Genomic DNA, 26,590 nt, shown 5'->3' on the forward strand with positions numbered 1-26,590 from the left:
CGCATTTCTCAATGTCTCACCACAGGTCGTGTAGATGCACTACCCTTGTGTTACCACGCTTCTCCAATGCGGATGCAAGTTGGCTTTCCGATTCTCGAGGGCGTTTCTTTGCCAAACACTATCAAATCAGTTCAAATCGTTTAGGAGGCATTCGGAGCGTATGATCGCCGCACTGTTCTCTTCGATGCGCCTCCATCCTAGGGTACAGTCTCTCGCATCGCGCCACCATTACGTGCATTACCGACGTTTCGCCCCTTGCTTCGTCCTCCCTTGGTTCCCTCGAGGGAGGGCTGTTCGTCATCAGCCGGCAGGTCATTGGACCGTTGGACCCGGACGCCGAAACGAAGGATACGAACTGGTCCTTAGAACATCCGAATTTTGTAGCCGTGGAGCCTCAGACCAAACAAGTAGTGGCCAAAATCCAGGGACTCGGATCTCACTCCGCTAAATGTAGCCACTCCAGTTCCTACCAACCTTCCCCCTTCCTCAACCCAGCCGGTTGTTCTTGTGCCTTCATAAACAATGTGTCTCACCCCCTTAAGACCAACCAAGCGGGGATCTCCACACTATACATATGGCCGATTACTGCTGGTTGCGCGCCTATCAAGGTTATCGGACTGATTGCGTTCATCCAACCACTGCCTATCCCATCTTGAGGTGGTCCCTGCACTGCTTCTTGCACTTCAATATGTCGACCGCTTCATCGTGTACGCCTGCTCTGAATGGCGGGCTTGGACTGCCTCCATACACTTCTTCTCCGCTCAAAAGAACTGCATCACCATTCACGGATCCAAGAACGCCTCCCTGTTCGCCGAAAAACACGGAGCAAATCTGGGATGAATACGAACGATGCGCAAGGGAAAGATCTAAATCAAGGAAAGCATCCTTTTCGAGTTTGCATCTGAGAGCCTTGGAGTCGCAAAGATTCTCCAACGGCACGGTCCTGGATATCATCAAAAGTTACGACCCATATTCCTCACCAAAAGCTCCAGCCTCATCGCCTTCCTCCTCAGTCGCGCCAAGCCCTCGGATAGAAGCCCCTCCGTCTTTCTCTCAGCGGAAGAACACGCTGCAAGGAACGTCACTTAGCAGGACTGTGTGCGAAGCATGCGAGAATTCAGCCATTTCACCTTCAACAATATGCGAAGACTGCAAGCCGAAGACAATCGCCCCGACTTCTATACTACATATCGAGGACGTCCCAAGCCAATTGAATACAGAGCAGCTTACTTCTAGTGCTGCCTATGTGAGCAAACGTCAAAAACACCATACTCCTAGCAACTCTCGAAGTAGTGAAGCGTCAACTTCGAAATCCATCCAAACGTCCCAGAAACGCTCTGCTAAGACTAATCAATGTACGCTTCCGATTCGGCTTTCATCGCTCGACCATTCCCGGACGCACGATCGGTCATCTGAACCTCCAGTACTCCATCAAGATCTTCCATCTTCGAAGATATCAACTCCAGCCCCTCGTATCCCGCGAAAGCCCGTCCCACAGCCCACTACTCCCGTCGGCTGTTCCTTCCCGCTGTTATCGCCTACATTCAACCATAGTAGCATCACCTCTCCGCCCCCGTCTACACCCCCAAGCACTGCATCCTCGCGCCACAGCCCAAACAGCTTGCTCGCATCATCGCCGGAGTATCACCTCTCCCTCTATCCGTCTACTCCCACCACCGTCTGCACAACCCGAATGTCCACTTCTGCGAGTACGCCGCTTCACCGTGCGAGCTACAGCTTACAGAACACAGTAAGCGTGTGGGAAGATGACGATGACGAAAAATTCGGCTTGGTGGACTATTTGCGGCGGGGATGGAGAGGCAGTCGATCGAGCTTCGGGTTCGTGGGGAGGAGGGAGAGTGGCAGCACTACCGGAGCGGGGGTAGATGTGATCTTGGAGAGGGAGGTCGATGGGAAAATGAGGCAAAGAGGGCGGTGGCGGAAGTGGACGAGGTGCGGGTGCTTTGGATGCAAGGATGATTGATTTCGGCGACCGTTACTTTGATTCAACGCGTCTTTTAATTGTTATTTGCGTCTCCTACGTTCCGTTCGTCTCAGTCTTTCGAGATGGGGAAAGGACGCGTTGCGCTGGTACTCATTTTCACATCTCATCTGGATGGAACATCATTGGAGAAAAAGGGAAAGGAGACATCATGCTTAAGAAAGAGCAAGGACGAAGCCACGAATTCACGCGTATCGCGATATGATTGACGACGTAATTCATTTCACGATCTGGAACTTTGGCCATGGAGGAAGACGCAAACTGGCTGGGTCAGACTGTTTACGCAGAGCGAGTGGGCCGGTCAGGCTGGACCTGAGTTTGATCACTTTTCGGGTTTACTATCATCTTTGCATGGAGACTGTGGGATATTGTATAATAATCCAATGGATTTTCGAATTACTACGCTACTACTACTATCTTCATTTCGTGTATCTGACACAAAAAGGTACGATGCCTTCCTCAGCTATCTCCGCGCCTAGTGCCTGAATCCTCTGCCTCCTCCGTCAGACTTCTTCCCTCACGCCTCTGCGCTTGTGTTTCTCATGCCGGCTTGTAGGTATATGCATGTGTCAGGCAATTCGTTTGTACTACGCGATAAGCCGATGTGGAAGCCTGCAGTGGACTTTCCGGTCGCGAGCCGGGATGGCGTGGCCGTATGACGTGGGACGAGCTCGTAGGATGCCTCTTCTAAAGCAAGCGGACGTTAGGACTGCGGAGGTAGGGCACTGAGATGAATAGGAAGAGAGGGCTCCTACAATTCAGATGGGGTTTGAACTTCATGGTTTGGTCCAAATGATGTGCTTAAGGTCGGAGAATTTCCATGCGAAGATCTGGAAGCTGAAGCAATGGGCTGATACGTCGCACGAGGGTCAAGTGGACTTACACCGCTGAGCGCCCTACTGATGCGTGATGCATGGACAGATGCGTGATGCAGGAGGCGGGCAGGGAACAATTCATGTGATTGTAGGACTGAGGCTTGATACCAGGGCAACAAGAAGCCCAGTGATGTAATGGCTCTAGGCTCTCACATGTCATGTGCTCCGAAGCAGGTTGTGATATTAATAGAACATTTTCCAAAAGTGATGCCTTTCTGATCGTACACGCTCGCTCTCATTTCGATCTCAAGACCCGTTCTAGGAATCAGATGCGAGCGATAACTTGGGAAGTCAATCAGAAAACTTAAGAGTATGGCTATGAAACTGGCGCATATCTCCTCTGCTGTCGGGAACCTTCAGGCCGCTTTGCATACGTCGAGATACTTCTTCTTTACCGCCATGTCGCTGGTCCAAGGTTATCCGTTTGTTCTTTCTTGGTCCCTGTGTTGACCGTTCGTTGAAAGGAAAGATGCAGGACCCATCAATCGCAAAGAAGCGGTGACAAGATGGTTATAATTGACATTAGCATCCAGAAACGACGCAATGAAACACTGTGACCGTCCGAGACTCTCTCGAACTTGATCATTGCATCCCCTTTTGACCCGAAGATGTGTCACTTCGCACTCCATATTGTGAGTTCAAAGCATCGATCCGAGAGCATGACTTACATTGATGGAATACAGTGGAAATGCGGCGATAGCTTCTTCACCAAATACTCCTCTTGCAGCTTCGACCGGGCCGTTCACGATACAAACAGCCTATTGAACCCGCTGCATCAATCCGTTAGACCGCACGGCCGACATCTGCCATGCCCACCGCCGTCAGAGCCAGATCTGTCGCCACGCACTTGCCATGCTACTCCCAACACAATGTCATCGACAAGCTCTTCGAGATCCAGCAGCAATGACACGCCGCGACCCTGTTTGGCTGTGCCAACCATCGACCTATCTTCACCCGGTAGAAGCACCTACACCATCGAGAATAACCCCAGCACATGTGCCAGAGACGCCAAGACCGGGGAGCTGATTCCCATTGCCATGGAGCTGATTGGAAAGATGTCGGATATCAACCAGAACAACCTTGGGGAGAGCGGGAAGTGTTATGTTTTTGAGGTGGTGTTGCAACGGAGGGAGCCAACGATATGTCCTTTCTGTGCGAGAAGTCCGAATAGGAGGAGACTTCCAGCGCATGCGAGAGGATGCTTCGCATTCAGTTAGGCATTGGAGTGTCAAATTGCAGCAGCAAAAGCTTCGTGGCAGTGAAGACAGGATATGGGGGTTAAGGATCGTGGCATTTTCCAGGTGGCGTTTGATGTTAGGAGCAGATTCATGATTGTGTTGCATCGGGTGATTGTTATGATGTGTTCGCTAGTTAGTTTTATCTGTACGACTGTGACTCTCTCGCTGTAACAGCACGATGGTGCTCTATGTACTCCGGGTCATCGTGGCTTCTCGTGGTTGCAACGCATGTCGACGACCGAATTCGCGGCAGCGGGTTCGCGGAGCGGATCGAGCGTGACGTTGGTACCTCAGAAGATGGAATGTTGATGCCAATGATACTGGCTTGGAGCTCTCCCCCTCCGGGCAGTGATATAACGAATGCTGTACCAGTATCTTTGCAACGGAAAGTAGTTCGACGAAGCTAGACCTGTTCCTAATAGCCTGTTTATTTTTAAGTTACCCCACAGCCAACGTCACCGTCAACAACGACAGCTTCTCCTTGACACAACACGATATCCCTAGGCCATTGAAGCGGTCTTTCTTACGCACAAACAACCAATTGTTACTCCAGATGCGAATCGCCGAATGAAATACTTGGAAGCGCTGGTCCTTTCACGCCACTTCCACAACCCCCTGGTGGGCTTTCAGCGCCGAATATGGCTGATGGGGACACAAACTGGCCCAATACTTCATTCAAGCTCTTGTCGGGATCCGAAACGATCATGCAGAGAGCTTCTCAGCCCGTATGAAAGCTTCTGTCTCGGGATTAGTAGGAATCAATCTGCAGATCCTAGTGCCAGATGCGACACGACACTCAACGTCGCGGACCTTGTTCATTGGCTACATTGGTAAAGAGCTGTCATAAAAAGCTCCAAAAACATCAACGTACTGACCAGGCAGCGGCTGAGTGGGTCGTAGAGATGCTTGACAGGCGGGATACGGCACGGGTCAGCCATGCTGGGAGCCTCCCGCATGCGTGTCTTAGACCACCATGCCTACCAACCCCTAGCTGCCTGCAATCAAGCTCCTTAGTCTTTTCTGATTCCTTCTTGACCCTGCATTGCTACTTGCTGGCACTTTCTAGTGTTGTTGAACGTTCATCGCCGTCGTTCGCTTGAAGCCGTCACTCATTCCAATTCTGCTGTGGGCTACACGTCTCGTAAACGTCATCCAGGGGTATTTGTCGGCCCCTCGCTATAAAATTCGCTGCCTTGCACTTTCTAAGTACCATTCTGTCGAAGATCTATCATCTTACACTCCGTATTCCACTCCCGAATACTCAACGTGACAATCGACGTTCGACATCGCCTCAATAGTCTCCTTGATAGGCCCTTTGTTTTGCATAGGAGGTTTGGGGATCGGATCTAGGTAGGTCTTGCGTTTCCCCGATCTGCTATCGATCATTTTCGTCGGAGAACGAAGGAGCATCTAGACCCTGTGCTATCTCAAATAGTCAGGAGCATTTCTTTCTCGAAAACCTCGCCCAGCACCTTCATTTTGTCTTCCAACAAATCTACATACATCGCTCGTTTTACGCGCAGCCTGTCCTTCCCGTCGGCGCGCTGTCTTTGGTACGGCGTTTGGATTAGCTTTTGGATTGTCTGGGTCCGGTTTCCAGCAGATTGCAATCATAACTAACTTACAAGATACATCACACAGATTTTCATTATGCGAATTTCAACCCTTTGCATCGGAGCTTTCGTCGGTATCGCAACAGCTAACATAAAGTTTCACTGGGTACAACCGACATGCAATTACTCGTCAGTAGAGCATAACTCCTGTCTGCGCGGTCAGCGGTGCACCGAAGCAAACGTGTGAGCGATTCTCTCCAATTCCAGAGCCAATCTAATATGCGAAACAGCTGCAAGGCGGCTCTCACAAATGAAGACTTCTACCCCCGATCGTTTCGACGCGACGTAACCCTCTACTCCACCAACAGCAGATGCGGGCCGAACTACGGGAATATATTATGCGACGATACCACAGGTGATTCTCTCACGACATGCTGTAGTCAATACGGATGGGTAAGGGATGTTCACTGGAGCATATTTTTACAGTGGCTAATCATAGGTAGTGCGGAGTTACTCCAGCTCACTGCGGAAAAGGCTGTTCGTCTGGGTGTAGATCGATACCTGCCAACAAGGCCAACGCGATCCCTAGAGCTTCATATGTTCCCCCGAGAATAGATGGCCGTTGTGGCTCAGAATTTGGTGATGCGATCTGCGATCCCAATAAACCTGAAGGTGTATGCTGCAGGTGAGTGAGCAAACCGAAATCTAGGTCACTTACTAACACTATGTAGCCAATACGGATATTGTGGAAGTACAGATGACTACTGTTTACCCGTGAATGGCTGTCAGAGCGATTGCACGGCCTCAAATGTCCCAACTCTTGTCAGCAAAGTTGCCGAGCCTTCTTCAACTGCCCCACCTGGAAGATGCGGAAAAGATTTCGGCGGAGCGACCTGTGACCCAAATGGAGGATACGGAGGTTGCTGTTCACAGTATGGGTAAGTTATATGCTGTCTTGGCCGTTCGCTTACTGATGTTTCCCAGATACTGTGGTACCACGCCTGGTCATTGCGGCACGGGATGTCAAAGTGGTTGCAGTAATCCTGTCTCAAGCACCCCTCCCTCGGTAACTACATCTGGTGAGCCAGTTCTTGGCAAGCCATCATCAACCATCTCCGCGAATCCCTCTGCCACTGGGAAGCCTACAAACGATGGATCTTGTGGCATCAACTTCGGTGGCACTGTCTGCGGAGATTGGCACGATGGAGCATGTTGTTCAATGTATGGATATTGCGGGAACACGACCGCACATTGCGGCGATGGCTGTCAGTCCGGACCTTGCCTTGGAGGCCCCGTGGTTCCAGCTCCTGGGCCGAGTCCAGCACCCGCAAACCCTAACCCGGGATCCTTCAAAGTCGTTGGGAAATCTGGCGTACCTGCTATGCATGCTGGTCTCTTACCCAATGGCCGTGTCGTCTTTCTGGATAAGGTCGAAAACTTCACCAATCTCAAGCTGCCCAATGGCCAGTTCGCGTACTCCTCGGAGTATAATCCTCAGGATAACTCGGTCGTCCCCCTGGCTTACAAGACGAACGCATTTTGTGCTGGCGGTATCTTTCTGGCTGATGGACAGTTTCTTGCACTTGGTGGTAATGCTCCCTTGGCTTGGATGGATCCAACTGTCGGTGATGGCTTCACGGGCATCCGCTACCTAAATAGATCGGCTACAGATTATTCGCTCAATGGCAAGGACTGGAATGAGCCTGGAAACAAGCTCAATACTGCAAGATGGTATCCATCGGCTCAAGTCATGCCGGATGGCTCCATCTTTGTCGCATCAGGTAGCTTGAACGGCCTCGATCCCAGTGTGAAGGCGAACAACAATCCCACGTACGAAATGCTTGACACTTCAGGTATCTCAAACGGCCAGAGTATATCCATGGATATTCTCGTCAAGACTCAGCCGTACTTCATGTATCCGTTCATCCACCTGCTCAACGACGGCTCACTTTTTGTGTTTGTTTCTAAGTCATCGGAACTTTTCAACGTTACATCGGGCAAGACCATCCGCAATTTCGCTGATTTGCCCGGGGACTTCCGCACATACCCCAACACTGGTGGCTCGGTCCTCTTACCACTATCTAGCGACTCTCAGTGGAATCCGGACGTCATAATTTGCGGCGGTGGGGCCTACCAGGACATCACCTCTCCAACTGATCCCTCTTGCGGACGCATACGACCGCTTGATGCCGACCCATCCTGGGAGATGGACAGCATGCCTGAAGGCCGAGGCATGGTGGAAGGCACATTGCTTCCGGACGGTACAGTGATCTTCTTAAACGGATGCAACAAAGGAGCTCAAGGTTTTGGTCTCGCAGCCGCGCCGACGTTTGAGGCTCTCATTTACGATCCGGCTAAAAGCCTGGGCCAACGCTGGACGACTGGTGCACGTACTGATATCCCGCGTCTGTATCACTCCGTCGCCTTGCTACTCCTCGATGGTACTCTTATGATTGCCGGATCGAATCCGGTCGAGCAACCTGTTCTCTCGGCATCGCCACAAAATCCATTCATCACAGAATTCCGAGTTGAAATATACACACCTCCGTACTTGCAAGGAGATTCTGCAAAAAAGCGCCCTACAGACGTCACCCTAACTTCCACAACTCTGCAGGCCGATGGATCATCGTTTGGAATCCAGTTCAATGCGCCCACAGATGCAAAGGGCGTCAAAGTTGCATTGTACTATGGTGGATTCGTGACTCACTCAGTACATATGGGTCACCGAATGGCTTTTCTCGACAACACCGGATTTAAGCCTGGGGCTTCGGCGCAAGAGCTGACTGTTAAGATGCCACCCACTCGGAACATTGCACCACCTGGGCCATACGTGGTCTATGTCTTGGTGGATGGAGTTCCTGCCGTTGGCCAGTTTGTTCAAGTTTCGTAAGCAAAGAGCTTACATGATTCATTGCCATATTACACTTTCGTTCAGATAAAAATGCTGAAAGATATTGCAGGATTTGCTCGGCGGCACGCAGCGGAAGATTCAGCCCTTCATATCACGGAGTTTTCTGGACTGTTGGTTTTCACATATTTTGGAGTCTATACATTTCGACATTGAATCCATCGATCCGGCTTTTGGATGAGCTGGGTTGAGGGTGGGTTGTAGAAGAGGGTATGCAATAAGGAGAGACATAGTTTGTGAGGAGTATACCTAATGAAGTAGGATTAATAATGTAATGCACGTACCATTACGAATTGCGAGACACGTTTCTGTCATCGTCCCCTAATGAGTGGCTTAACCACTGGTTATCGTGTCTTAGGTCCTCCGTCGATACCCTCGAGAGCGATCCAATTGGACAACCAAGCCGTTAGAATGAATTAAAGTATGCCCTATCCAAGCCGTGCCATTAAAACTTGGTACCTGAGTCATTCATACTCATCTCTAGGATTTTCATTCAGTAGTCTTCGAGTCGGAGGGAGTGCTGCTACGCTCACGTGGTCATCGTGGCGGACTTAGGGGATATCGCTTGGAGCTTAATTCGACCTCAACCTCATGCGTCATTCCATCCCATCTCTCCCTCCTCTTCCATCTCGCCCCTCACTACTCTCATCCAACTTCGGTCTACTCGGAGACTTCTGTATCACCACAAAAACTCTCCACTCCCGTCACCGTAGCTCAAAATGGGTGCCTGGGGTTATAACTTCCTCGAGTCCGACCATGACTATGACATTGCGAGCGAACTCGCCGACGAAGCTGGCGTCGAAGACTTTATGTTTCCCGATGACCCCGCTGTCACTGTCGACAAGCTCAATGACGGCCTCCTCAAGGCGATGTTCGACAAACGTCAAAAGATGCGCCCGCAACCGAGGTACGAGATCGTCATGCTCGCTGTCCTCGCCATGAAGCTTGGTTGCGCCATCGAGGAGTCTCACATCAAGCTCATCAAGCGTGTGTATCGTCGTTGCGAAATGAGCGATGAGAAAATGGACAGGATGAAGCAGGCGCTGAGCAAGTACACCAATGGACAGCCGCACAACTTCGGTGACAAAGGTCTTCTTGAGACCGCCATGACCCGCTTCGGTGATAAAGACACACCTCAGGAGAAGAGCAAACATGGAGAAGCCTCCACCGAGAAGAAGAAAGAAATCTACGGAGATGCAGACTCCGATGGTGGCGAGCAGGCTGCTGTGCAGGTTGCAAGAAAGGCGAAGAAGCCACAGCAGAACAATGGAGGAGTTGCCTTGAAGAAGGGTACAAAGAGAAGCCACAGTGAGACCGATGCTGCGGATGTTGAGGAGGTTGTGAGGGAGCCAAAGAGACTCAGGTACGCAAAGGTTTGCTCTCTTTTTCCCTCATTATCTGACATCCGAGGATAAGCATGTTCGATGACCTCCCTCCTATCTCGTATTCAGCCCCTATTCTCAATCAGCCAGCCATACAACCACGACATACACTTCCCTACCGCCCGATGGGGTTCTATCCCGGCTACCCTCTCGTTCAAAATCACCCATACTCAACCTCAACCCCATACCAAGTGCAATGTATTTGTCCCATTCATTGCCCGATGTGGAACCCTATATATCGGGCTCCTCAGCAGTTCCGTGTTCTTGGGAGCTCTTTCTACTCGCAGGCCCCCATGCCCACTTCTATGCTCTGGCCGTACCCTTCTCTGACGTACAATGGCAGAACTCAGAGCCCTCATGGCGTGACTTATGACGGGCATACTGGTCCTCAGTCCATCGGAGGCTCGAACCAGTACCAGGCTTCGTACTCTTACTATTGAGGCTCGGCGGACCTCCGACTGCGATAGGAACCTTCTTCATCTGTGGTCATAACTAGGAAGGGCTCTAAAAGCTCAACAGGAGTCTAATACGATTTAACATGACGCATCTTACGAGTACGGAACTTCCATTTCCTCATTTATTTTGCTGACCGTTAGAAATACAGATATGTATGATTTTCTTTCACGCCGAGCGTTCACGATCATGCTTTCGTTCACGACGGAAATGAAGTTACGGTATGCTTACTATGTGATACTCGTCACGCTCTTTCATGTGAGAAATTTGTCGGTGTTCTGGCAAAAGGTTTCGAGCAAGTTGCGGAGTGGAAATAATGGTGCTTCTTACATGGCGTCTTTCCATGTTAAACGACCTGGTAGAGGTCAATGTAGTGTGGCTCAAAAGTCGACTCCGTTAAGAAGGAATATAAATTAAATGCTGAGAAAAAGCAAAATATCTTTCAACTTTTCTCATCACTTTGAGGCGCGCTTCAAGATTCTTGAGGGGGAAAGATTGCTGCCCAGTCCAAGGTACGTCAACGACCAAATGGCTCAGACGCGATGGAAAGATTTATTGACATAGTACCGAAACACGTACATTTGACAGTGCTTCAGTAATCTATGCCCAAAGCTTTGGTGATGACATCCAGCATTGCCGTAACTTTCTCCTCCTCGAGTATGCGCCCAATGACGGTGAGGCCGACCAAAGCGTTCTCGTGGTTCTTTGGCTTACCGTCTTCCCAAGATAATTAGGTCAGCTTCGCACTAATATCTCGTGAACGCAACAGGGCGACTTACAGCACTTCCATACCTTCCCATCAGTCTCTGAGATTGGCTCCCAGTCTGATGGTATCACATCCTTCTTCAGATCAACCTGAGTGACTGGGAAGACACCAGTAGTCAGGTCCAGGAGAGGCGATAACGCGCCCCAATGGTGCTGAAGAATGTTAGCTGGCCATCGTTGCGCGCTGCAGACCTGCTGCTTACTGGATACCCGGCATCATGTCTGGCCGCAGGAAACGGTATGCTAGGCATGATGAGCCCGTCTATTGGTCTCCCGGTCCCAGTTTCCGATGCCGTAGCTTGCCATTTCTCGAGCCACCGCTGTGCAAGCAGGGCTCTTTTATGCCGATTCTGCCAGGTGTCAAAAACGCTTTGTTTATTCATTTTTGCGGTACGGCGTAGCCAAGACTCGAGTTGAGGATGTAAAGGCTCTCACGAGACATCGGTGTCGCGTTGGAATTCCTCTCCAGAGTCGGCCTCCCACATCTTGGAAATGATGTCTGCCGCTTCTATATGCTCAGAAGGGATGAAGTCAATAAAGGAATGGCCTGCAGCGATGAGTTTTGCTTTGGCGATCTCCATGGCTCGCATGAGAGGGGGAGTGGGCATCACGGTTCCATCACCCATTCCAAAACCAAAGCAAAGCTTTTCGGGCAGCTTCTCGGCATCTGATCTCCATGGTATGGGCAGAGTTTGTGGATCGAGGAGCCATGGAGACTGACTTGCGACAGCCGACATGAAAAGCCGAACATCAGAGACTGAACGGCACATTGGCCCTGCACAAGATCGCATTACTTCCTGGCCGAGGTACGTGTTGACGGCGTTTTGATAGGAGACTTGGCTATGAGATGGCTGAATCGCAGTCAATTCGGTGAACGACGAGGGATTGCGGATGCTGCCCCCAATGTCCGTCCCAATGCCCATGAAACTCTCTCGGAACGACACCAGGCAAGATTCACCACTAGAAGACCCGCTAGAAGTCAGCTCTCTATTCCGGGGATTCTTTGTACGACCAAAGACATTGTTCACAGATTCACCCATCATAAGCGTAGCCGGAACGTTTGTCTTGACGTATAATATGGCTCCAGCTTGGACAAGAACTGTCACTAGCGTTGAGTCTGAAGTAGCCGGCTTTTCGGCGTACGAAACATAGCCGATCGTCGAACCCAGCCCTTTGATATTGAATTGGTCCAAGTCGACACTCAGCATTAGCGAATGGTCTTCGATTCACTGCCGATGAACGTACCTTTAGACTTATCAGGAGCCCGTGCAATGGCCCAATCGTCTTGCCATCCCGCTTGAATATCTCATCCAGCTCTTTCGCCCGTGCGATGGCTTCTTCGAATTATATTTCGGTGATGCAGTTCAACAGCTGCTGCGCGATTGCTGCGCGCTTGCAGACGGCTTCGGTGACCTCAAGAGCTGTCCATTCTCCCGACGCGATCTTGGAGACAACTGTGGATGCCGTAGACTCGGTTATAAGCAGCTCTCTATCCGTCTTTGGAAAATCGTGGACATCGAGAACATCGAGGCTTGGAAGGAGCGAGGATGGTATCCGCCATTGTGGGGGTATTTTGGAATCGCGTTCTTGTTTCTTGCGAGCGGCAATGGCTTCCCAGGGTTCTAATACAGCCATGATCTATTAGATTTGATCCAAAAAGCGAAAACAGGAGACCTCTGGAAAAGTCGCACCTTATCAAAGCATCCATGTGCCCATCAAGTAGCTTCTCATCAGCCCCTCATCAACACCGGCCCTACTGACTCTTGATAGTCTCCACATAAGAGGAACGGCAGCTTTTATCCCGAGTCCGGCGAATGATGGTAGGTGGGAGAGTGGAGGGAGTCTAAAGTCCAGAGTATCGATAAGCATGACCAACCCCTGTCTCCGACGGATCTCTTCCGACAATACCATTTTCACGGCCGGCGCATCAACGCCGGTTTGCATCTCAAAATGCGGATTATTGTGACATTCCAAGGTATCATTGCCGATTCTGTTATCAGTAGAACGGTATCACCGAGCGACTCCTAATGTAGATGTACGTTCGATCAGAGAGATTTGTACGGGACTCTCACCAAACTCATACATATTTCATTCAATTCGTAGCTCTACTATTTCGGCAGCCATCATCTCCAGAAGAGTGTACATTCATCCATACGCATCAGGACAAGCTGTACAGCATGGGACTGGATTCTGCTGGGATGGCGATTGCTGTATCACAGTCTCAAGATCAGGCTCTGCACTGCTTCCTTCAAGGATCCGCCGGGTCTTCAACCATATCGAACATCTAAGCATCTAATCCTCAAGTATTTGACCGAAAGTCATCCCTACTGCGCGAAAAGGCAGCGGCAAAACGGTTTGAGGAATCTCTAATAATGCTGGTCTCCCACCTGCCTGTTCTGCAGCTGATCCTTGCCTTGTTGTACCTCGTACCTGCAGCTAGCCCTGGGATCAAGAGCGGAGTACATCCTCCATTGCAACCTTGATACCGAGCACGCCACTTCCAAGGCTTGTTCGCGGCAGAAAGCTAGGCAGGCCGAGAAAATTTGTGGTTATATACTCATCGCTCCCAATTATCCTTCCCAGATATCTATATCTCCTGCCAACACTTGTGCTAGCATCCTGATAATCTGCCCAGCATGAGATCAAGGCTACTCCGGAAGGCATTGCCGCTGTTACATCTCATTGCGGCGACTCTTGCTACAGATCCAATCGTTAAGGTGATCAATGGCTCGTATTCCGGTCTTTTTCTGCCTCAGTTTAAGCAGGAGCTTTTCCTGGGCATTCCGTATGCACAAGACACTGGCGGACAGAATCGGTTTCTCATTCCGCAGGGACTCAATGAATCGTGGGAAGGAGTCCGCACTGCCAAGCAGTACGGCAATGCCTGCCCAGATAATGAGCTGGCGGCTGACGGAGTTTATGGAATGAGTGAGAATTGTCTCAGTATCAATATCGTTAAGCCGGCTGGATTGAAAGCACATGAGAAGCTGCCAGTAGTGCTCTGGATCCATGGCGGAAGGTCAGTTAGTTCTTTCTCATTACTGTCACAGCAAATATCATAATTTCGGGTCGTAAAAATGTCTCAAGACCGGTCCCTCTCCCCGCGTGAACTCAATCGTTGAAGAGCTTTCTACTAATGAATGCAGCTATCAAGTTGGAACCAGCGGTCTTCCGAACTACAATCTCACATATCTAGTCCAAAGATCCGTGGAGATCGGAAAGCCTATCATTGGTGCTTCTATAAACTACCGTAAGGGCGGCTGGGGCATGCTTTATAGCATTGAAGTACAAGTAAGGCATAAATCATGCCTACATTCATCGAATGATTCTGACCTGGGCCTAGGGCTCAGGAAACACTAATCTAGCTCTTCGAGACATGCGAAAAGGCCTAGCTTGGATTTCCGAGAATATAGCAACGTTTGGAGGAGATAAAAACAGCGTAACTATATGGGGAGAGTCGGCTGGCTCATTTGCAATTGTGCGTAGATTCACTTCACCTCCGTCACTCAGGCGTCTCCTATGAACTCCACTCACATAATCATTAGGGTCAACTACTCTTGAGCTACGGAGGTAAGACCTCTGGCCTCTTCCACCGCTCTATCCAGGAATCTGGAAGCGCAACTACAGCCTGGTACAACGGCTCTTCTTGGTACCAACCTATATACAACAAAATCGTATCTCAAGTGAACTGCTCCGACGCCATCGACACGCTAGCCTGTCTGCGCACCATTCCGTACGAAACAATCTACCCCTTCTTGGACAGCTCGAAAGTTGGTGGCCCTGGCTTCTATCCCACCGTCGACGGCGACATAATCCCCAACTACCCAACGGAGCTTATACATTCCGGGCGCTTCGCCCATATTCCACATCTCTACGGGACCAACAGCGATGAAGGCACCGATAACGCCCCGGCCGACGGCGTCATCAACACGGACGACGATGTCTATTTCTACCTTCTCAACAGTACGGGCTTTGACTTTCCGCCCTCCACTGTCCGCGAGATCATGCGACTCTACCCAGATGACCCTGCTCTTGGTATCCCGCTCAACACGGGCGATGAACGTTTCGCAGAAAAGGGGTACCAATACAAGCGAATCGCTGCCATCCTCGGCGATGCATTCTACCACGCAACTCGTCTAGATGACGCCCGCAACTACGCAAAGTACAGCCCTACGTACATCTACCGCTTCAACACGCGCGGGTTCGTCAACAGCACGAACGCGACGTACCTCGATCTGACAGGGAGCTTAGCCCCCGCGTACAAGGGCGTTGCACATTTCACTGAAGTAGCATTCGTGATGGCGAATCCGCAATTTGTTGGGCCTTGGCCGGAGCACAAGCAGTTGAGCGATCAGATGAGCGCCCAATGGGTCAACTTCATCAATGGTGGGAGTCCGAACGCCGAGGGTTTACCCGAATGGCCGAAGTATAGCGATGGGAAGAGTGGATTGAATCTGGTGCTGCAAACGAAACAACAGGGAGGTAGCTATGTGGAAGAAGATACGTATCGCTTGGCTGGGAGAGAGTATTTGACTAAGTGGGCGAGGAGGCGGCATGTTTAGGGGATATGGGAGGATATTTGTTGTCTCTAGAGACGCCGCACTTTAGACAAAGGATAAGAAGGTCAAGACGGTTGTGTTGTTAGAGGTGAAGAGAAAATCATATTGCTTCAATGATCAAGAACGCCTACGCTAGCAACTAGAGGCGCGCTGCAGACGTTGTAATGACTATCCTGTATCTTATGTTCCCCAGTCTGGATTTAGACTCGGCCACCCTCCATAACTACTGTATTCCGTCTAGTAGATAGACGGAAATCTGTGTTTCTGGTTTCTTTTCAAACTTGACCACACCAATCCGTCGTACCCGCCATATCCTACCATAAAAGGGAAAATGTCGACATAAAGACTTTTTGGTCGGTATCGCCTTCGATTCTGAACATTGAGAGTTCATACACCCGACTTTTCCCTTGCAAAGACCTGCTGTATCTTACTTAAATAGGCAATCGCATGTGAGTGCCTACGAGTATCGTTTCTAAGTACTACAATTAAGATGAAGTAGTCACAAGGGATACTCTAAGTTGTCTCCAAGGGATCATGATCGCAATGCTTAATGTCATAAGCTTGGTGCAAGTATATACACAAATTTATCCTTTTTGGCTCATGCCTCATCTTAGATCTGCTCGTTGACAAACAACCCAGCCATCCCCTGACCAGTGCCGATACACATGCTGGTGAGCAAGATCTTCTTCTTCTGCCTCCTGGCCTCGCTAAGGCCCGTCACAATCTGCCGAGCGCCTGTACATCCTAGGGGGTGTCCGAGTGCAATTGCGCCACCTCTCACATTCATCTTGGCCGGATCGATCTTCAGGGCGTTGACACAGTATACGGCCATGCTGGCAAATGCCTCGTTCAACTCGATGAGATCGACGTCGGCAAGAGTGATGTTGAACTTCGTCAACAGCTTAGGGATGGCGATAGAGGGGCCAATGCCCATAATCCGGGGAGCAAGACCGGCCACCGTGGCGCCCACGTATTTGGCTAGGATGGGTTGACCAAGCTCCTCCGCCTTGGAACGCTTCATGAGCAGCACAGCAGCCGCGCCATCGGTTACTTGAGACGAGTTTCCACCAGTGCTGCGGTCGCCGTGCGGAAGGAAAGCGGGACGAATCTTGTTCAGCGCCTCGAAGGTGGTTCCCCATCGAGGTCCCTCGTCTTTTGTCAGAGTAACGGTCTTCTCTTCGCCCGTCTTAGGGTCCTTGACCCTGACAGAAATGGGCGCGATCTCGTCGTCGAACCAGCCCGCTTTTTGGGCTACCTCTGCTCGCCGATATGACTCGGTGGCGTACCTGTCTTGCGCCTCGCGGCTGATGTCGAAGTCCTTTCCTACATTCTCTGAGGTTTGTCCCATGGGCTGCATGCAATCGCACGCTTCCTGGTTCTGCAATATCTCGTCGTAGAAGGGCCGCTCGAGACGGTCGCCACCCGTGGTCATGTGTTCCGCGCCTAGTGCAAGCCCGACGCTGATGCTACCCGTGGAGATCTGGTTGGCGATGTCCTGTACCGCTTTCAGACCAGAACTGCAGAAACGGTTGACGGAGGAGCCGGCAGTGGTATTGGGGAATCCGGCCCCGAGCATCGCGGCGCGGACGTAATAGGCAGCTTTGGCGTCGGAGACCTATTGTGAGATGCCGTTAGCTTTTGGTCGAGTAACAGTTCCAAGCATGTTGGAGGGATTGTTGAGAATGAGAAGACGTACATTGCCCAAGCAGATATCCTCTACCACCGCCGGATCTATCTTTGACTTCGAAATCACTTCCTTGAGAAGCTTATACACCAAACCGTCCAGCGGCGTATCTTTCAAGCCACCCTTGCTGGCCTTCGTAAGAGGGGTCCGAATCGCAAGCGTAATAACCACATCGTCGGCGTTTTTGGTAGTTCTAAATCCTGTCAGTGTCTCTTGAATTGCGGTTAACGATGCGGGGGAGAGCTCCGCGGATGGCGGTGGTTTAGCTTACATAGCTGAGAGGCCGCTTCTGCTAGGCGTGATATGCGAGAGAATGGAGCTCAGTCGTTCGGCCATGATGAATGGAGGGATATAGAGAAAACTGAGGTTGCAATGGCAGCGAGGGTGTCAGACAAGAGAAGTGATGATGGATGCGCTAAGGAACGGGATCTTAAACTCGAGCATGCCTCGGCGCCTCGGTATCTTCCTACGACCTACCCCACAAACAAGGAAGACATTTTGCCCGGGTGTTGTTCTCTTCGGATGATACCCACGGCAAACCACACAGGAAAGCATCTAATCAGAACTTGCGAGCCGTTGAGAGCCGGCACTCTGAAACGGCATTGTGCTGAAAGCAAAACACCGCAGAAAGCCTTTCGTATCAAGATGTCAGACAAGCAGATGGTATCAGACATGCAGCAACAAAGCAAGCCCAAGGCTTATATTTCAGATAGATCAAGCGATCAGCTACAAGCGCACGGGAGTCTAAATGCAAGCGTAAGTGTTCAATCCATGTGTGGAGACACTCGTAATAAGGATAGCTGACAAAGATAGCATCACGTGACCAGTTCTTCTCCTATATACACGTGCAATTCGCTATATAGCCACACAATGCGAGCAAGCTCTAGAAGCTTGCGAATTTATTCGGCCACAATGCAGAGCTCCTGCGTGTATAAGAGCCTTCCGTAAGGCGCCAACGAAGATCACACCCCAGAACAACTTTGACATCAAGAACCTCTTGTTGCTTTCCCTTGAATCTCTCAGAGACAGCGCTTCGAAGCTCTCAAACTTCACCATCTTGCAGCGTTCCATTTCAAGTTCCCTACTTTTCCTCATCACCATTCATTCTTCTTCGGCGTCTTCGCAGACCTTGCTACCATTCATGGCTTCCATTGTCCCAAGTCCAGTGGTTTCGAAGCAACCCGTTGCCCTAGAAACAAGTATCAATTCGCTCATGAAACCGAATCCTCAGGCTTTGCCTGAACCTGGTGCCTGGGTACCTAGCTCTCCAGCTTCCGCATGGACAGCAGCTGCTACACCTCCGATCACCTCATGTGTGCCCACTCCAATATCTTCACATCCGCCTATCAAACAGGATACGAACGTCGGCATAGCCGAGGCCAGTGCTATTGTGGGCGCCTTCGTTGGAGTCGCTATCATTGGGACCGTTGCTTCCGCTCTCTGGAAGTTCTTTCGGAAGATGAAGCAGCCACCCGGCGTCGAAGACGTTGAAACCCAAGCCGCTAACCCGAGGCTAGGAGATAAAGCTGATGCAAAAATCACTAGGCCTCCAGCAAGTCACCAGTCTACGCGACCCAGCGACCTTGCTGCTGCCGCCACGGTGACCGACAGCCGATGGTGGCACCCCATACCACCTGTCTATACACCGGGCAACTTCAGTATTTATGCCACTCAGCAAGACAATCACTACACTCCATCTACCTAGGGTATTAGAGAAAAGCTGACGTTGGTAACTGAGAGGTTCGAGTTAGCTGAAGGTACGCCCTACATGGCTCCATAGAAGTGCGATTTACAGATTATCCAAGTGATAGCCGCATTTCCCTTAGTTAGCAAATTAGCCCAAGTTCTCATATCATAATCCTCGTGTAATTGAAAACGCTGTCGTTTTGACGTGAATAAATTAAAGATGATGCAGTACCTCCTTGCCAGTGATGATGGTCTAAAGTACGTAGAGGCGGCTCTTGAAGGCTACGATAGATAGTGTTCGAGTAAAATAGTACGAGGTGCGACATTGTAAGTCTACAAGGCTTAGAGCATAAGAAGGTTTGAGAGACGATCTCGCCTAAGAGAGGGTATTGTACATACACACAAAGGCTATTGTCAAGGACCTATCTATGAGAATACATAAAGACGCACTGTCCCCGAGAGGCTCGTATCTTACGATTGCCTTTCATCTGCTTCCAACATAAGAGCATCACTCCCTTCCGCCTCGCAAGCTCTTTCCGCATAGGCCTAGCATTAGCAGTACTCCTATTTCGAGCCAGTCAACAACACTACCCATGCCTCCGAAACCGTCTCTCGTTGCGCGTGCTGGCGGTCCACTGTCTACCACCATTCCGTCTTGTTGGAAATCGGGGGTGATCTTTCCGTGCGCAGTCTCCAAGTCCTTCTTCTCAGGAACCCCTACCCCTGAAGCCTACAAGGCTCCTGAATCTCTTGATACGAAGAAAGTGATAGCAATTCTTGTACCCTCTGCGCTCCTGTTTGCGGCACTATTCGTATTGAGCATATTGCTATGTCGACGTAGAATGAGGAACCATGGTTCTGGGGACGACCCACTAGAAGAAGCCGGGGAGAGAACCTTGCACCATCGGCGGAGGGGCCCAGACGCACCTCCTTTGACCATCGTAACGCAAATATCTTGTGGACCTCAGCAGGCGAAACCAGCGTCCGCTCCTCGCTTCCAAGCAAGACAGCAATCGCCCAAGACGTACAACATAGTAGGCAAGGGAACGACAAAGCCTAATGGACAAGGGTGGTTTAAACTAAAAGCAGGCGGCGAGTCGCGAACTCAAACCCTGCAAAGGTCTGCATTACCATGGGAAAAGCCCGATCTGTCTCACATGGCGAGAGGACTGAGAAGGCTGGTGATCAATCTGGCCGAGCCAGCAAAGCCTTCTCGTATGTACCTGAAGACGGGAATGCATCCGAACTTGGAATACAACGAAGAGAATGCGTGGGCTTTCACTCCGACCCCGCCTAAATCATCATCTATCGAAATTCCTATGAAGATACGAAAGCCAACGACGCCTCCGCTTCCGCTTCGGAAGGCTGTCCAAGTTAGGCGCCACTGCCACCCAGATACCAAATATGGCCGTGATACTGCGTGGGCATTTGAGCCGCGGGAATAGGTGAGCTTCCGGTCTAGCTCTGTTGGATAATCTCTTCAGATCATGGTGGTTGCTGATTTTTGAATGACTTCTCCTGGAAACCCCATTAGCTAGCCTGATGCGAGCTAGTGAATTGACTCATTCATCCTCGATAGCGGATATGCAATTGAAAATTTCACCCAAACCTTCCAATTTCAAGGCCAATGGCTTCGTTGATGTATCCTCTGCAAGTGATATTGGAAATGGAGTATTTGATAGAAAAGCTTTGGCAGCGTGTTTAACTCTAGATTTTCTTTCCGATAGAAACTAATGGCAAGATATTCATCCAACGTTTGCAAGACCTCGTCCTACTCCTGGATACGTTGTTCACTTACATATGGATCTACATTGTGTACTTCAAAACAGTCGAGGTAAGGAGTACGGTTGCAATTAGAAATGGCGAACGGAGTATAAAGCCTCTTCACCCCCGTTTTCTGGGACGCAGCTACACACAAACCTGCTGCCTGATCAGAGCTTTTCAGAGTCAGATTCCAATACTTTTCCAAAACACCTTCCTAGATGTTTGGCCCATCGCGAATGCCCGTTCCAGTCACCATGGCATCTCCAATCGTCAGCAAGCAGGCTGAGACGGGCTCCGTGAAGTTTCCGCATACCCTTCAAAGGCGACTAGCACTCAAAGACTTTTCTTTCAATGAAACGCAAGCACTTGTAGTGGTGGCAGTTGTCACCTTCAGCGTTCTCATAATCGTTTCGTGTTTCGGATGCTTCCTGCTTTGGAGAAGACGGTGTATTCAACGATGCTGCCACTCGATCGACGATAGCCAGCGAATCGAGAGTATTGAGCTTGGCATATCACTTCAGCGACTTTACGACGTGATCCGCGCAAACTCGATCCTACAAAGATCGCGAGTATCTCTGCCAGAGCCTGCAGCGGCTGGAACGCACACGATCCGAACGGCTGCTCAAAGACCTACGAGTACTCAGCCCGAACCGTGGCACGCATGGAATGCGTATCGATCGATGACGAGCTCTCAACCTCTAAATACGGTACCGGAGGCTTCGAGTGCTGAGTTCGATCTATTCTCTTTGGACATTGCCGATGCCAGAGTAGTCTAAGGACCTTGGTTAGCTCTCGAGCGCCATCTAACTCTCAAGATAGACTGATGTGCCTAATGTAAATCTGCAACGCTTGGAAACATACCTCGATCTAATGGAAATGTTTCTTCTGAAAGTATCACCGCTCCTTTCTGAGAGCTTCTGCGACATGTTATGAGCTATGATTGATCTTCATCCATTATCTGATTGGTAATCCTGGCTTGTAGATAGTATTTTTTAGGTCGACTGAACAATGCCTCTGTCTCGCCCACTCCTTGTGGATTGAATCGCACTAAAAGTCCGCTCAATAAGACATTGTCTCCAATGATGGCCATTTATTCTCCATACTCCAAAGAGAAGATCATTGTGTACTATACCAGTCGGAGCGCATGATGGTCTAGACATTGTAAGACGAGCATTGTGTAGTAGCGAGGTCGATGTCCATATAAATTCAAGAAAGGCCTCGTCTTCGATGACAAAAAAGCACCTGGTTAGAGCAGTCTTGAGGCCCAAGAGGACCATTGCCATATTCAAATCTGATCTTCAAGACCGTCCACATTCGCTCCTCAATCGCTTTCCGATATGACCACATCCCAACTCTCACGAAGCGTTTCAACGCCTTCCCCAGAAGCCTTCCACAGCTCCGAACAATTAGCCGGCTTCTTAACGAAGAGTCTTGGCCCTTCCAAAGCAAGTCAGTTGTCCGTTTCAACCACCACTACAACGGCGACTATCATTCAGACAGTGACAGGCGAGGTGCCCACAGGCGGATGTCCAAACCCGGCGTTTCCAATCTTCTTACTCATATGTCTTTCTCTGCTAATTCTTCTGATGCTCACCTTCTTCATCTTGATCATGTGGATAACTTATAGAGACGGGGTATGCCAGAAATGCAAGAACCAAAGCAACCGGGATGGCAAGCGTAAGCCATAACCGCCGCGGTCCCGCGAGGGTCCAGAGAGCATCGAGATGACGAGCCTACCTCCGAGGAAGCAGGAAGAAGCAATTCCTGATTATCCTATTCCTTCGCAGCCGCGGAACCTGCCGGAATTAGATCACTCCAGTCCCTGGCATCACTACACCCGGGAGCTTCCATCTCGAGCTTCAGGTCGTAGACTGACCAAACCAATGGTGGGCCTCTTTCGCACTAAAAATATCAGCACTGAACTGGTAGGGACTTTGTAAGTTCCTCTAGGGGTCTTCAGGCTCTTTAGCCTAGACCCTCCAAGTCGAGGTCCGCGGAAACCAAACTTTTCTTCGACCCTTGCATCGCATAGTCTATCAATGAATCCATTACCCCCCCTAACATCATAAAAATCCATGAACTTCTCAGAGATCTTCCTATTCATTGTGACACTTGCATATTCGTCTGTAATTGCCACGTTCGCTCGTGACTGTGCCGTGGCCCTCTTCAACCTTGACTGACGCGGCTATCCAAAGCAAATGATCTGGGAACTTCAGCTGCCAACGCACCGTCGACTACGTATACCTGCCCACCTGTTATTATATGAAAGTGAAGGATCAACATGCTGAGGCAGTCCTTAAAGATCGTGAAAGTCCTCGGTGCGGAGAGGTCAAGCTTCTTATCTCGTTAGTATCATCGCCACCGGCGACAACCTTCGCAAGACCTACCCAATCTATACCATTACTTGCGTCAAAGGCGACCCGAGATATATCAATCCCATTACAGCACACGTTCAAAATGCCACCCACTAAAGGCGCGATGACAGTCCCACCTCCTCTTCTCCAACATAGAGACGAGAAATATACATACGACATATCCTCTGGATTTTTCATCGGCATATTCTTCATGATCGCATTCCTACTGGGCTTCCTACTCATCGCCAGCGCTGTGCTTTGCTCTCGCGTTGGTAGGCTGCGCGATCCACGACGAGCACAGCGAGTCGGGTGGCGGTGGCCAGGCTCACGACATCCCACTGGGGCCGATCCGACCGGGCGATCGCAGAGTGTGGAGTTGAGAGATATGCATACCAGGACAGAAGGTAACCGTGGCGCTGGGAGCTCATGGGATAGCCTGAATCGGATTTTGGGGGAGTCGCATTCCGGCGCGGGACGTCAGGCGGAGATGCCAGAGAGAGTTTTTGATCGATCGGCGCCGCAAAGAGTATGAAGACTAAGTCCGAGTCGATCATGAGAATGGACGGAAAGGCGAGTGGTGCAGCGAGGACACATCCGCCGTTGAGCTAATGGGTACGTGCAAGGCGTCGGCTGGACCGATTAGATCTGATAACGCATGAAGAATTCTCTCAAATGGGAGTGTATCAGTCGTTTTGAATGCGATAGATCGCATTCTTGTCAAACACCCAGTTATATTTAATTGATTTTGATTCCATATAGTGCAACATAGATAATGAGCGGAAAGTAGCAATCTTTCCGTCATTTTGAGACTTATAGAACCTACTGGATATGGTGTCGCTAATAGCAGCCCCATTTATGAGGTTCACCCACTTTCAACTCACCGATGCGGTCTCTGGCGTCCTGCTACTTGTCAGCGAGGAGTAGCCAACGAAAACATGTCGAAGCGGAGAAGGAACTTACCACGTATGCTATCCAACCTTTCTCATGCCACTCCTTGAGAGAAAAGCCTTCCTGGTCAGGCTCAATGGTGACAGCATTGACCGACAGGTAGCAAGATGGCCTGACAACCTCCTTCCCAGCATGTTCGTACTTCCATTCTCCAGCCTTGAGCTTCCACGCCTTTGTTGTCTTCCCCTCAGACCCTTCGCTCCCCTTCCATTTTTCAAGATCGACCTCGGTGGTTTCCCAGCTTCCACCAATGCCGAAACATCGCACGCCGCATTCTTTACAGAAATACCAGCTCTGGACCTTCTTGAATGTGCGGTAATCCCCCAATTCAGTCTCCGGATTGGGACTCAGGACCAGGAAGTCGTTGGCTGGATCTATCGGGCGAAGATGGAAGAGGTTCATTTTGGTGCAGGTACTGCAATTGCATTTGTAGACTCGGATTGACTTCGCATTGATGTCGAGGATAGGTGGGAACGTCAACCTGACCAAGTATTGGGTTGCCCCTCTGCAAGTCAGTCGAAGTCGGGTTGGTAGTAGTTCGGTACAAACTCACCACAATGACAAGAGCCATTATAGACTCGTGTACTAGTTTCTGCTGGAGCGGACATGGTAAGTGCGGTGATGTACGTTCTGTTAGGAAAGAGGCTGGCTGTAGGGGTGAATAGGTAGAGACGACTAGTCAACTGTATATAACGTGTACTTTCTGGCCAGGCAGCAGCGTACGACGTATCGGCCGCGGACCACGTCTCCCGTGGAAGGTGGCCCTTCGCGGCTGCGGATACGCGTAGATGACACGAAACTGGCTGAATGCGAGCGGGGCTTGAAGATGTCGGACGGGTCACGTGACGCCGAGCGCCTGTTGTAACATTGCTACCATTGTTCCGCGCCAGAGCGAAGCACATTGAGACCTAGTAAGTGAATTCATGCAGTTGCAGAGCTGGACATCTGGAGAGAACTGTGGTTGGATCGTACCTTTGGGATCTTCCGCTTTTTCGACTGACTGGGATTAGCTCTTCGGACTGCTTCCGGTCGCTGATCAGAGCGTCTCACACGCCCTATACACCTCAACGACAGGCTGACCGACTATGGATGCCACGGGGGCGTACCACCGCATCACAGTATGTCTGAGTGCTGTGAGTGGGATATGGATCTTGGGCATGCTGCTCTGCAGCGTCCCATGGTTCCAGCGCCAGTAAGATACCATGGTCACCTTACTGGACTCAACGTTGATTATCCTGAAGAATGCTATACTTGCACTGGGTAAAGATATGGTGGGGTTTCAAGCTGGACAGGCCAGAAACGTTTGGATTCTTAAGTAAGCTAGTGGAGCTAAACATGAGGAGCCCAACTGACGGTAGCAGAGAGCCAAGTCGCTCCATTTCGGATCGCAACCTCTGATGGAGAGCGCCTCTACGCATGGCTGATTGCCCCGTTGGGGATTTATGCAAAGCACATTGAAAGCTTTCAGAAAGAAAAGGTTGGCCCTTTCGTGGACGTGAAAGAAAGATTGGCCTTCAAACTTCTAGCTCAGGATCCGGAAGCACGACTTGTGATCTATTTCCACGGTAACACGGCAACAATCGGACAGGGCCGACGCACCGAGGAGTATCGCGTTCTCTCGTCTGGCGCTTCTGACAAGATTTTTATTCTAACGTTTGATTATCGCGGCTTTGGCCATTCTACTGGAACTCCCACAGAAGCCGGATGCATCAACGATGCCATCGCTGTGCTCGAATGGGCCCTAAACGAGGCCCATATTCCTGCAGATCGCATCGTTTTACTCGGCCACAGTCTTGGGACAGCTGTTGCCAGTGCCGCTGCCCAGTATGCCATCAACTTGGATCCCCCCGCGCAGATTGCCGGCGTTGTCACCTGCGCCGGTTTTAGCGATGCGAAGAATGCTTTTCTATCCTACTCCGTTGGTGGAGTGTTGCCTGTTTTTGCACCCCTAAAGTTTATGCCTTGGTTAAGCGCATGGCTTGGAAGAAGGGTAAAAGACACTTGGAAGAGTGCAGATAGGTTAGCAGAGCTGGTGCAAAAAAGCAAAAAGATCCGAGTGACCATGGTCCATGCCACGGGAGACATCGTAATGCCTTTCTATCAGTCTAATGAGCTTTTCTATCGAGTCGTGGAAGCAGTGTCGGGGCACAAGATGACGAGGGAAGAGATAGACAAACTGAAGGAGTCGATCGACCTCGGTGATGGTGGGGTGGTGGACAGCTGGACCGATGGCGAGAGGATTATCAGAAAGGAGATTGTATATCACGGAGGTCAGTGCTATTGCTCCAAGAGTACCTATAAATTGCTGACGTGAAGGCGCTAGGACATGATTCTATCATGAAATGGACCCCGGTAGCTCTCGCGGTCGTGAGAAGCTTCGATCTCCCGCAAGCTTCAGCGTTAGTGTAGTCGATCCATA

General features: G+C 50.4%; 14 protein-coding genes across 14 annotated transcripts; 10 read left to right on the forward strand and 4 right to left on the reverse strand.

Moving 5' to 3' along the window:
• Positions 1–688: 688 nt before the first annotated feature.
• Positions 689–1,984, forward strand: BDZ99DRAFT_470486 (uncharacterized protein; the record flags this gene model as incomplete). Its single annotated transcript, XM_033721629.1, has 1 exon — positions 689–1,984. One exon carries the CDS (start codon positions 689–691, stop codon positions 1,982–1,984), a length of 1,296 nt encoding a protein of 431 aa, XP_033584452.1.
• A 109-nt stretch (positions 1,985–2,093) lies between these two features.
• Positions 2,094–2,538, forward strand: BDZ99DRAFT_17026 (uncharacterized protein). Its single transcript, XM_033712960.1, has one exon. It carries the CDS (start codon positions 2,204–2,206, stop codon positions 2,486–2,488), a length of 285 nt encoding a protein of 94 aa, XP_033584453.1. The 5' UTR covers positions 2,094–2,203; the 3' UTR covers positions 2,489–2,538.
• Positions 2,539–3,485: 947 nt separating this feature from the next.
• BDZ99DRAFT_470487 (uncharacterized protein) lies at positions 3,486–4,522 on the forward strand (the record flags this gene model as incomplete). The annotated part of the gene is made up of 3 exons (XM_033721630.1): positions 3,486–3,509; positions 3,561–4,029; positions 4,290–4,522. 3 exons carry the CDS (start codon positions 3,486–3,488, stop codon positions 4,520–4,522), a joined length of 726 nt encoding a protein of 241 aa, XP_033584454.1.
• Positions 4,523–5,947: 1,425 nt separating this feature from the next.
• Positions 5,948–8,856, forward strand: BDZ99DRAFT_505179 (galactose oxidase; the record flags this gene model as incomplete). Its single annotated transcript, XM_033724088.1, has 4 exons — positions 5,948–6,121; positions 6,172–6,267; positions 6,509–6,606; positions 6,653–8,856. The coding sequence occupies 4 exons, from the start codon at positions 5,948–5,950 to the stop codon at positions 8,556–8,558; spliced, it is 2,274 nt and encodes a 757-aa protein (XP_033584455.1). The 3' UTR covers positions 8,559–8,856.
• A 71-nt stretch (positions 8,857–8,927) lies between these two features.
• Positions 8,928–10,859, forward strand: BDZ99DRAFT_17192 (uncharacterized protein). Its single transcript, XM_033712982.1, has 3 exons — positions 8,928–9,939; positions 9,993–10,512; positions 10,563–10,859. The coding sequence occupies exons 1-2, from the start codon at positions 9,296–9,298 to the stop codon at positions 10,396–10,398; spliced, it is 1,050 nt and encodes a 349-aa protein (XP_033584456.1). The 5' UTR covers positions 8,928–9,295; the 3' UTR covers positions 10,399–10,512; positions 10,563–10,859.
• Positions 10,860–11,003: 144 nt separating this feature from the next.
• On the reverse strand, positions 11,004–12,811 carry BDZ99DRAFT_484339 (amidase; the record flags this gene model as incomplete). The annotated part of the gene is made up of 6 exons (XM_033722634.1): positions 11,004–11,128; positions 11,191–11,329; positions 11,380–11,545; positions 11,612–12,347; positions 12,418–12,472; positions 12,578–12,811. The coding sequence occupies 6 exons, from the start codon at positions 12,809–12,811 to the stop codon at positions 11,004–11,006; spliced, it is 1,455 nt and encodes a 484-aa protein (XP_033584457.1).
• Positions 12,812–13,779: 968 nt separating this feature from the next.
• On the forward strand, positions 13,780–16,004 carry BDZ99DRAFT_457225 (alpha/beta-hydrolase). The gene is made up of 4 exons (XM_033718636.1): positions 13,780–14,195; positions 14,323–14,467; positions 14,520–14,654; positions 14,722–16,004. Exons 1-4 carry the CDS (start codon positions 13,813–13,815, stop codon positions 15,736–15,738), a joined length of 1,680 nt encoding a protein of 559 aa, XP_033584458.1. The 5' UTR covers positions 13,780–13,812; the 3' UTR covers positions 15,739–16,004.
• Positions 16,005–16,235: 231 nt separating this feature from the next.
• On the reverse strand, positions 16,236–17,907 carry BDZ99DRAFT_17208 (thiolase). The gene is made up of 3 exons (XM_033712983.1): positions 17,691–17,907; positions 17,432–17,612; positions 16,236–17,350 (listed from the first exon to the last, which is right to left on the reverse strand). The coding sequence occupies exons 1-3, from the start codon at positions 17,753–17,755 to the stop codon at positions 16,346–16,348; spliced, it is 1,251 nt and encodes a 416-aa protein (XP_033584459.1). The 5' UTR covers positions 17,756–17,907; the 3' UTR covers positions 16,236–16,345.
• A 650-nt stretch (positions 17,908–18,557) lies between these two features.
• BDZ99DRAFT_457227 (uncharacterized protein) lies at positions 18,558–19,250 on the forward strand (the record flags this gene model as incomplete). Its single annotated transcript, XM_033718637.1, has 1 exon — positions 18,558–19,250. One exon carries the CDS (start codon positions 18,561–18,563, stop codon positions 19,122–19,124), a length of 564 nt encoding a protein of 187 aa, XP_033584460.1. The 3' UTR covers positions 19,125–19,250.
• A 448-nt stretch (positions 19,251–19,698) lies between these two features.
• BDZ99DRAFT_470495 (uncharacterized protein) lies at positions 19,699–20,550 on the forward strand (the record flags this gene model as incomplete). The annotated part of the gene is made up of 1 exon (XM_033721631.1): positions 19,699–20,550. The coding sequence occupies one exon, from the start codon at positions 19,699–19,701 to the stop codon at positions 20,548–20,550; it is 852 nt and encodes a 283-aa protein (XP_033584461.1).
• A 573-nt stretch (positions 20,551–21,123) lies between these two features.
• Positions 21,124–21,645, forward strand: BDZ99DRAFT_513741 (uncharacterized protein; the record flags this gene model as incomplete). The annotated part of the gene is made up of 1 exon (XM_033724741.1): positions 21,124–21,645. One exon carries the CDS (start codon positions 21,124–21,126, stop codon positions 21,643–21,645), a length of 522 nt encoding a protein of 173 aa, XP_033584462.1.
• A 465-nt stretch (positions 21,646–22,110) lies between these two features.
• Positions 22,111–22,973, reverse strand: BDZ99DRAFT_493302 (uncharacterized protein; the record flags this gene model as incomplete). Its single annotated transcript, XM_033723224.1, has 3 exons — positions 22,111–22,306; positions 22,464–22,602; positions 22,746–22,973. 3 exons carry the CDS (start codon positions 22,971–22,973, stop codon positions 22,191–22,193), a joined length of 483 nt encoding a protein of 160 aa, XP_033584463.1. The 3' UTR covers positions 22,111–22,190.
• Positions 22,974–24,060: 1,087 nt separating this feature from the next.
• On the reverse strand, positions 24,061–24,779 carry BDZ99DRAFT_484342 (uncharacterized protein; the record flags this gene model as incomplete). The annotated part of the gene is made up of 3 exons (XM_033722635.1): positions 24,061–24,123; positions 24,184–24,674; positions 24,725–24,779. 3 exons carry the CDS (start codon positions 24,777–24,779, stop codon positions 24,061–24,063), a joined length of 609 nt encoding a protein of 202 aa, XP_033584464.1.
• A 477-nt stretch (positions 24,780–25,256) lies between these two features.
• BDZ99DRAFT_513743 (alpha/beta-hydrolase) lies at positions 25,257–26,580 on the forward strand (the record flags this gene model as incomplete). The annotated part of the gene is made up of 4 exons (XM_033724742.1): positions 25,257–25,363; positions 25,413–25,486; positions 25,533–26,441; positions 26,495–26,580. 4 exons carry the CDS (start codon positions 25,257–25,259, stop codon positions 26,578–26,580), a joined length of 1,176 nt encoding a protein of 391 aa, XP_033584465.1.
• Positions 26,581–26,590: the final 10 nt, after the last annotated feature.

Source organism: Mytilinidion resinicola (genome assembly GCF_010093595.1).
Source record: "Mytilinidion resinicola strain CBS 304.34 unplaced genomic scaffold BDZ99scaffold_1, whole genome shotgun sequence".
NCBI classification, from domain to species: Eukaryota; Fungi; Ascomycota; class Dothideomycetes; order Mytilinidiales; family Mytilinidiaceae; genus Mytilinidion; species Mytilinidion resinicola.

Coding starts and splice junctions, on each gene's coding strand:
- BDZ99DRAFT_17208 (XM_033712983.1), bottom strand. CDS start 17,755: ATGGCCGAACGACTGAGCTCCATTCTCTCGCATATCACGCCTAGCAGA. Junction 17,613..17,690: donor AGAAGCGGCCTCTCAGCTAT/GTAAGCTAAACC, acceptor GACAGGATTTAG/AACTACCAAAAACGCCGACG. Junction 17,351..17,431: donor AGGATATCTGCTTGGGCAAT/GTACGTCTTCTC, acceptor ATCTCACAATAG/GTCTCCGACGCCAAAGCTGC.
- BDZ99DRAFT_457225 (XM_033718636.1), top strand. CDS start 13,813: ATGAGATCAAGGCTACTCCGGAAGGCATTGCCGCTGTTACATCTCATT. Junction 14,196..14,322: donor CTCTGGATCCATGGCGGAAG/GTCAGTTAGTTC, acceptor TAATGAATGCAG/CTATCAAGTTGGAACCAGCG. Junction 14,468..14,519: donor TTTATAGCATTGAAGTACAA/GTAAGGCATAAA, acceptor ACCTGGGCCTAG/GGCTCAGGAAACACTAATCT.
- BDZ99DRAFT_17192 (XM_033712982.1), top strand. CDS start 9,296: ATGGGTGCCTGGGGTTATAACTTCCTCGAGTCCGACCATGACTATGAC. Junction 9,940..9,992: donor AGGGAGCCAAAGAGACTCAG/GTACGCAAAGGT, acceptor TCCGAGGATAAG/CATGTTCGATGACCTCCCTC.
- BDZ99DRAFT_17026 (XM_033712960.1), top strand. CDS start 2,204: ATGATTGACGACGTAATTCATTTCACGATCTGGAACTTTGGCCATGGA.